Below are 9406 nucleotides of genomic sequence, written 5' to 3'. Positions count from 1 at the left end.
TTCCGGGAGGCCGCCAGTGACAGGCTCCCCGCGCACTTCCGCAAGCGCACATGGGGGAAAATCTGTGTCGGCCGTGTCCCTTGGACACAGCCAATCACAGATCGTGGTGAATGGCCAATCACAGCGGCCATTTACCACGTGATCGGACCATGCAATGAGAGATGATCTCATATGTAAACATGAGGTCATCTCTCATTGCCAGCTCTCCTTCCTCACACAGAGACTGCGTGTGAGGAAGGAGCAGAGCCGATCAGCGCTTAGGGGGACACCGAGGAATGTAATCAGAGCACTGATCACCAGTGCTCTGATTACACAAGAGGGGAAAAAAATGCCATAACTGCCATCAGTGCCCGCCATCAGTGCCCACAATCAGTGCCCATAGTGCTGCCAGTCAGTGCCCATCAGTGCCTGCTTATCTAGGCACTGATGGGCACTGACTAGCAGCACTATGGGCAGTGAGTGTGGGCACTGATGGTGCCGCCTCTCAGTGCTCATCAGTGCCACCTATCAGTGCGGCATATTAGTACCTCCTCATAAGTGCCACCTCATCAGTGCCCATAAGTGCCACCTCATCAGTGCCGCCTCATCAGCACACATCAGTGAAGGAGAAAAATGTATTTATTTTCAAAATGTACTCACAGAAAATCTTTTTTATTTTTTTTTTTTTTTTTTTTTTTCTCAAAATTTTCTGTCTTTATTCTTTTTTTTTTTTTTTTTTGTAAGAAATAAAAAGCCCAGAGGTTATTAAATACCACCAAAAGAAAGCTCTATTTGTGTGAAAAAAAATGATAAAAATGTCATATGGGTATAGTGTAGCATGACCGCGCAATTGTCATTCAAAGCGTGAGAGCGTTGAAAGCTGAAAATTGGCCTGGGCAGGAAGGGGGTAAAAGTGCCCAGTAGGCAAGTGGTTAAGTTATCAGTTTAGCATTACGGAGGAGGTCCAGTGCTAGAATTATTGCCCTCATTCTGGCGTGCACTGCGATATGTAATTTGTGTATCACAATCAGCGTTTTAATGCATAGGCGTCCCACGTTCATAAATGCATATATGTGGGGGGGGGTTCAAATTTTTCTTTGGAGGGGGGTTATGTGCTTAGGTGTACTGCCACATCGCCCGCCGTCCCATTAAAGTGAATAGGACTGTCGGTGAGTCAACAGCAGGTCAGAGGAGGAGCCGCTGCGGGACAGAGATGACAGCTGCTCTTTAAAAATGATTATTTAAATCAAGTCTTTTTACTCGTGATTTTAATCAAATCCACCCTGATCAAGATTAACCCATCACTATTCTGTGGGCTCACTAACCAGAAGTGGCCGGTGCAAGGTAGGCAGTAGGATCTGGCTATCATAAAATCTGGTTGTTCTTTGCATTCAGGCCCAGTGTTTGGGAGCTGCAGGGCGCTCTAGAATGAAAAGCGGCACGGCAGGGTGGACTGCTCCCCCGTGGTTCCCTGCCAGCCTCTACTGCACCTGTGCCCCTGCAGCTCTGAAGGGATGCTCTATTGATGTAGTGAGAAGGTGGGAAGATGGTGCTGGATTTCCTGGAATTTTTCTCATTATCCAATGGGCGTGCAGAGTTCATGGTTTCTGGACATTGCCTGGCAGTTTCTACTCCCCAAACAATACAGTACAATGTATAATTGTAGTGCCACAATGTGCGAATAAAAATCCTGGTGTAGGTTTATTCAAATGTAAATCACATTGAGACTGTAGACTTGGCCAGCATGTTGCAGGGAGTTGAGCCTTGCTCTCCGTCAGGGCATAAACGATCACCTTGTAAAACAATCCATTCCATTTAAAATAGAAATGAAAAGCTAACATTTGTGTATAGCTATAAAATGTTTTTATTTTTCTTCTAAGAGCTGGAGGAAGGAGAAGCAGCAGCACACTGATCTTCCCAGTAAAAGGCTATGTGGGGGTGGGGGCGTGTCAGGACAAATCTAATAATTGAACAGCGGGCTGAGTTCGAGAGAACTGACCATAGTGTGCTCTCCTGCTTAGTGTGGTCAGATTTTAATAGGAAAGCAGAGGGACTGGCAGGGATTTCACACAAAGGAAGTAATACAAAGAGAACAGGAGACTTTTTCATACAAGCACATAGTACAGCAGACACCTATCAGGAATAGGAAATGCTGGGGTAACAAACACTTTACCCCTTTACCCTTTTATGGAAAGGGAACCGAATAAGACTTAAAACCTAAAACACTTGCCTACCTTCATGGTGCCTCTCTCTTCCCTTTTACGCTTTTTTTTTTTTTTTTTTACTTATTTTTTTGTTATGGTGCCTCTCATCTGCCTGTGCCTCTGTTCCCACAGCTTTAGGACACTTTCATATGTGCTGTGCCCTCAGAAGAGCAATCTGTGTTGGGAGGCTATTCAGACGGCATTTGACAGGTGGTGAGGCGGCGTTATGCCCCCTCGTCACCAGCGGATTTAACCCTGTAATAGCCACATTTGCGTGCTTTGCACTGCAGCTCGGCCACATAGACCTCCATTGGCCCTGTTCAGTGGCGGTAACGCCCGCCAAATGCGACATGCTGTTTAATTTTAGTTGTGCATTTATACAGCCCTGGGCAGCTGCAGGCCTAGGTTAAGGCAGGTGGTTAAGGGTTGATAAAACTGCGGCTCAACCACTTGGTTTTACCACTCTCTAGCCACACATGTAAACAAAGCCTTAAAGTGCATGCACTGTCTAATACATTGAAATAAATGTATTCTCTTTAGTTCTAAATAGAGTATAGAAACTATATATAACACAACTTTATATTCTATACCTCAATTCTGGTATTTGGTTAGAACTTTCTAAAAGAACACGGAACTCGTGCCTCAAATACGAGGTATTATTATTTATACACCTCGTGCCAGCATACATTTTCCTGTTTACATTTCATAAAGGTCAACCATTTCAGGAATTGACTTGCTGGAAAATGCGCCCATTTAATATACTATAAAGCAGGTACTGGCAATGCTTCTTATGGTGTTAATTAAATCTTTCTTTGTAGAAGAAAATCATGTAAAATGCCTTTGGTAATTTAGGGTAACTCCACTTTCATGTAAAAAAAAATAGCAAAAAAAAAAATATATATAGTGTATAGAATTACGACACAAGTCATATTGTAATTGTTTTTTAAAACTACCTTTCCTTTTTGATCTGCAACCACTGTAATGTTATGTAAAATGCAATGCAATATGGCTACCTGGAGGAGTTCTGTACACAGAATGTATACCGAACATCCCCCGGGTATGTCATTTCCTTGTTGTCTGATTGGCTCCCTGATTTTCCCAGAAGTCTGCACTAAGATACAAGTCAGATTTCAGGCATCCCTTGCAACAAAATTGTAATTTTTGGTGAGATGCTCCCAATAGGAAATTACGTCTAAAGGGATGTAGGCCCAGCAATTTTCATCATTAGAGCCCTGCAGGTGTACAGCTGATTGATAAATATGAAACCACTCCCATTAGATCCACTTTCCCACATGGACTCGGGCAAACACACAGGATTTTCTTCAGTATAACAAAGGTAGGAATCTGCAACAAAGTTTGTTAAAATTCTAGCAATGCATAGATTACCCAGGGGAGATGTTTTTTTTTTTTCAACAAAAGTGAAGTTACTCTTTAACCACTTACTGCTCGCCCGCGGTCAAATGATGGCGGATCGGTGCAGCTATTGTTCTGGGACACCGTCATATGACTGCGCACCAGAACGGCCTCTCTCGCACGCTAATTGTGTCCGCGCCTTGTTGCTAGGACACGGCGCGACCCCGATCTTGGTAAAGAGTCAATGACATGGCTCTTTACCCATGAGGAAGTGCCGTTTATCGGCTCTCCTGGCCTCACACTGTCAGAGTGTGAGGCCAGGAGAGCCGATCAGCTGCTTCTCCTCAAAGGGCAGACCAGGACAGGTAATCAGGGCACTGATCATCAGTGCCCTGATTACAAAAAAGTGCCAATCATTGCCCATCATCAGTGCCCATAGTGCTACCAGTCATTGCCCGCTCATCTAGGCACTGATGGTGTCGACTGTCAGTGCCGCCTCATCAGTGCCCAAAAGTGCCGCCTCATCAGTGCCCAAAAGTGCCACCTCATCAGCGCACATCATTGAAGGAGAACCTTTTTTTATTTTCAAAATTTACTCACAGAAAATAAGAAAAACTTTTTTTTTTTTCAAAATTTTCTGTCCCTTTTTTGTAAGAAATAAAAAACCCAGCGGTGATTAAATACCACCAAAAGAAAGCTCTATTTGTGTGAAAAAAATGATAAAAATTTCATATGGGTACAGTGTAGCATGACCGCATAATTGTCATTCAAAGTGTGACAGCGCTGAAAATTGGCCTGGGCTGGAAGGGGGTGAAAGGGCACTGTATTGAAGTGGTTAAGTTTGGTGGAAATATATTGGTGGTACACAATGGTTGCACTTTACTGTTCTTGTCACAATACAAATCTGTGTCTGCTGACCCACTAAAAACCATGCACCCCCCGTGTGTCCCAGGGTCTCAGCTACTCCAGAGGCAATACTGAACCTTCATATTAGAAAGCCCAGTATTCCTTACAAACACAAAATTGTGCGTGAACATAGAAATATGTTTATCTGCTCAGTAAAAAGTCATACTATTGAAGCTGAGCTCCAGGCACATTTAAAAGGCAAAAATAAATAAAACTCTGTATTAATTTATTCATAATGAAGTGTGTTTTGTAAATGCAAACAGTGTAAGTACCTGAACATGACTTGGTATCAGCCTCTTGCTGTCTACTGCACATTCCCGAAGAGTAGGGCTCAGAGATAGAAAATGGAGAAGCAGCAGATGACCCAATCAGACGTGCTGCAGTACATGAAGCCATACTGATGGGAGGAGAGAGCAGAGTGACAGATTCACTCATCAGGCTGCTTCTCCTTTCACTGTCCAGTCACATGGTGGGAAAAGTCTTGTAAGTGAAAGAGAAACTGCATTAGGAAAAGATTGGCGCACCTTTCCTTTTGGACAGGGCTGTCCTGTTTGGCAGAGCTGAGTAAATCTCAGAATGGGATTTAAAAAAAAAAATTGGCAGAAGAAACCAATATCATATATGTATATAATCTGTCCTTATTTAGTTTTCTGAACATAACAAATTTCTAATTGGTCAAAATCCATGATTCTTTGTTTTCCTCTGTGTTTTAGGTCACACGTGAGTGTCAATGTCTTCACAGCCTTCAGCCATGTACAGCAAAAAGGACGAAAAGGGGAAGAACATCCAGGTGGTTGTGAGATGCAGGTAAGTTTTAGGAATCATTTGGATTCAATGTCATCAGCTAGGGATGAGCTAAGTTTTGGGCCGAATTTGGTCATGTGGCCATATCACCATCACTCTCACTCCTTTATGTACGGCCGCAGTGCGGGGAATTTCACGCCCACAGCTGATTGGGCTGACGGGCATCTATCAAGTGACTGTTTGCCGCGGTGGTCAGGCTGAACCTTAGCTCATTCTTAGTCATCACATGTTCTAGTTTTAGTATACGTCAAGCCTAAACTTTTTTTGGTTAATTTTGGATAGAGTGGGAAAGGGTTGAAACCAGTCTGTTTTTTACCCGTTATTCTGCGTCAGAGGATTTTGTCCCTTTCTTCTCATGGTAACAATGCTTCAGACAGAAGCTGAGGGTAATATCTACAACAGGAACGCAGGTGACAATATAAATCTACACACACACAAACATTTTCCCATGGGGCTTTCACGAAGCACAGCCAAGAAAATAAAATATGCAGGAAAATAATATTACAAAAAAACAATATTGCATACATTTACATTGTCATGCATAGTTACCAAAGCTATATGTACATGAATAATCATTAAATCAATCAAAGTTGAGCTAAACTTCCATAAGGTAGATAATCTGTACTGATTTTCTCTACGCGTTTCGCAAGATAAAAACTTGCTTCCTCAGAGGTACAGATGAATATAATATATTGGGTAGATTCTAAGAAACTCCACACATGTTCGTTAGTATGACAGATAAAAACTGGTTTGACCGGTCTTTCAAATGAACATCAGTAAAATAGCCGGGCGGAATCACCCAATGGTCCACATAGATTCACCCTAGAAGATGAGGAGTGGGAAGCCAGACACTACGATGCAAACTCCAGAGGACACCATAAAGTTCAGTTGATAGTCTGCGCAGGCACTGGAAGCTTGCACATCGTAGTCACCAGTGACAATAAAAATCGGACGGTGGTTCCAGCCTTCCTTACTTTTCCTTTTATAAATAACGAAAAATTGTATTTGTCTGTATTGAAGTTGGAGAGCAAACCTTACTACTGTCTATTAAAGTGGTTGTAAAGGAACAAGTTTTTTACCTTCATGCATTCTATGCATAAAGGTGAGAAACCTTCTGTGTGCACCAGCCCTCCCCTAATACTTACCTGAGCCCCCTCTCGATCCAGAAATGTCCCCGAGAGCCTTGCCTCTTCAGGGACTCTCTCCTGATTGGCTGTTGGCTCCCGCTGCTGTCAATCACAGCCAGTGAGCCAATCAGCAGATGGAGGCGGAGTGGAACCACAGCTCCCATAGCAAGCTGCTTGCTGTGGGGGCACCTGACAGAAGGGAGGAGCCAGGAGCGCCGGGGGGGGGGGGGCCCGAGAGCAGGAGGGTCTAGGCCACTCTGTGCAAAACCAACTGCATAGAGCAGACAAGTATAACCTGTTTATTATTTTAATGAAAAAATAAATAAATAAAGCTTTACAATCACTTTAAGACGTTGTCAGCAGGACAGGAAGTCAGGGGAAATCTCTTTAAAGCGGCGTTCCACCTAAAAATGGAACTTCTGCTTTAAGGCCTCCTGCCCCCCTGATATACCACATTTTGGCACGTCATTTTTTTTTGGGGGGGGGGGGGGGTTACCTAGGTTTGACAGGTACCGACTTCGGTCTAGGCGGGTCGAGTGGAAGTTCTCCTCTCCCTCTCTGTAATCTTCTGGGACACGTCACAGGTCCCAGAAGATTGCTGGTCCACTCCGGAAGTGCAGTGTGACTAGTGCATGCGCAGTGCACACCTGGCTGTCACAGCCGGGTGCCCACACTAGAGATGCCGGCGCCGCAGGGAGAAGAGGGAGAGAACCGAGGCTCCCACCGGACGCATCGCTGGACCGTGGGACATGAGCAGCTACACTTTTTCCACCTGCTGACTTTAGTAAACACAAAAACGGGTGGAACTCCGCTTTGACCCGGGATAACCACTAATGTTTGGAGTTACAGACCAGGCACAAGTCTTAATCTCCGACTTTACTTGCTGCATGCTTATTCCAGGTCACTGTGAATTGTGTATTGAATCTGGAGACAGCCAGGCAACTAGCAGCCTCCATATTTCTTCCAGCACAGGTTTCCCTTACAATGTAAGTCCACTTTTTCACAAAAAATGTAACCACTTGCCAACTGGCCAATGTATATACGTCCTCTGTTTAAACCTAAATACCGGTGTTATGGCAGCATATAGCTGCCATAACCCTGGTATTTTTTTAAACGGCGGGTGGTCGGCTTTCCGATAAGGGTGGTCCCAGCGTCAGATTCGCCGCGAGATCACCCTTCCGGGATGGCGGAAGAGGTGCCCCCCCTCCCGCCACGTCCCGGTCCTTTTCCCCGCTTACCTTTTCCCCACTCACTCTAATCTATGGTCTTGGAGAACCGGAGCGATGGCAAATGTCGTTGCCTAGCAACCGGTTTAATGGTCCCCTTTTTTTTTTTTTTTTCATCTTTTAGTGTACTTGTGAGATCTGAGGACTTTTTGACCCCAGATCTCACAAAAGAGGTCCTGTCGTGCCTATTTCTATTACAAGGGATGTTTACATTCCTTGTAATAGAAATAAAAATGATCAATTATTTTTTTAAACGGTGTAAAAATAAAAAATAGTAAAAAAAAAAAAAAAAAATGAAAGCGCCCTGTCCCCGTTCGCTCGCGCGCAGAAGCGAACGCATACGGATACCCCGCCCACATATGTAAACAGTGTTCAAACCACACTACAGGTATCGCCGCGATCGTTAGAGTGAGAGCAATAATTTGTGCCCTAGACCTCCTCTGTAACTCTAAGATGGCAACGTGTAGAAAGTGTCGCCTATGGGGATTTTTAAGTACAAAAGTTTGTCGCCATTCCGTGAGCATGCGCAATTTTGAAGCATGACATGTTGGGTATCTATTTACTCGGCGTAACATTATCTTTCACATGATGGAAAAAAAAATGGGCTAACTTTACTGATTTTTTTTTTATAATTCAAAAAAGTTATTTTTTTCCAAATAAATTGCGTTTGAATGACCGCTGCGCAAATACGGTGTGATAAAAAAATATTTCAATAATCTTCATTTTATTCTCTAGGGTCTCTGCTAAAAAAAATATATAATGTTTGGGGGTTCCAAGTAGTTTTCTAGCAAAAAAAAAAGGATTTTAGCTTGGAAACACCAAGTGTCAAAAATAGGCATAGTAGGCAAATGGTTAAAGGTCAACATTTTACTTTTTCGTGTTGCCTTTGGAATCCGGCTTAACTAGAAATCTTTCATGCAAAGTGTGGAGGAAAGTGGTCTTTCAGGAGTGTCTGCCTCTTGGATAAAATGGTTACCTTACAGTCCTGTTCATAGATTGTTGTTTGCTTTTCTTTGGTTCAAAACTATACCCCATGTCACTTTCTTGGCGCTTCAAACCGTCTCCAAAGCCTCCATAGAAGTCTGACAAAGCTTGCTTCTAGCACCTGAAGCTTTTGAGGCTCTTTTATTCAGTGTTGGCTTCACTTTGTTTTAGGCCCATTTCAGACGGGCGGACTGCGCCAACGGATCTGCCTGCTCAGCAGGTGGATGACAAGTCTGTGTCCGCTCAGCTTATGCAGAGTGGACACAGCTCACTTTCCTCTATGGGCGGTCAGATAAAAACAGACCGCCTGTTCATTTCCATCCGGCTTACATCCGATCCACCAGACGAATGGGGAACGGATCCCCCATCCGTCTGTTTTTAGCAGATAGTATTGGATATCAATGGGTGTCAACAGACACATGTCTGCCCCTCCGATACACTTAAAAAAAACTCACAGGCAGACCCAATCTGTCGGCCCATGTAAAAGGGGCCTCCGAGGTATGACAAGTTTTAAAAACTCCCAGGATGCATTGGGAAGTCAACAAGTGAACAGGAACAACGTCATCAGCAGTCACTTTGGGATCATGTGTATGTATTCTGGAAGTGGCTAAGGTAAGCTGGGTCCAGACTGAAGCGGAGCAGCTACCTGACAGCACACTTGCTGTGCAACATAGGAACACTATAGCAGAAGGTGAGGGGTGGGGCTGGAGAGAGAGGACTGAGCTGGAGAGGATCAGCAGAGCTGGGGGAACCAGAGCAGGAGAAACTAGAAGATGTCGCATGTGGTGAACAGCGTGGGAGCAATATAGCGAGAGGGAACCGG

At 44.1% G+C, this 9406-nt stretch overlaps 1 protein-coding gene across 1 annotated transcript in view; it reads left to right on the top strand.

Moving 5' to 3' along the window:
- Positions 1–5153: 5153 nt before the first annotated feature.
- The window catches only part of KIF11 (kinesin family member 11), a 57932-nt gene continuing 53679 nt past the window's right edge, over positions 5154–9406 (top strand). The window contains exon 1 of the mRNA XM_082268448.1: positions 5154–5249. Within this exon, the coding sequence (XP_082124574.1) occupies positions 5173–5249 (77 nt within the window). The 5' untranslated portion in view covers positions 5154–5172. The remainder of the gene's footprint in view (positions 5250–9406) is intronic.

This window comes from Pelophylax lessonae, assembly GCF_965119305.1.
Source record: "Pelophylax lessonae genome assembly, chromosome: 9".
Lineage (NCBI taxonomy): Eukaryota > Metazoa > Chordata > Amphibia > Anura > Ranidae > Pelophylax > Pelophylax lessonae.
The sequence above is the reverse complement of the archived record's forward strand: the minus strand, read 5'-3'. Positions and strand labels throughout refer to the sequence as shown.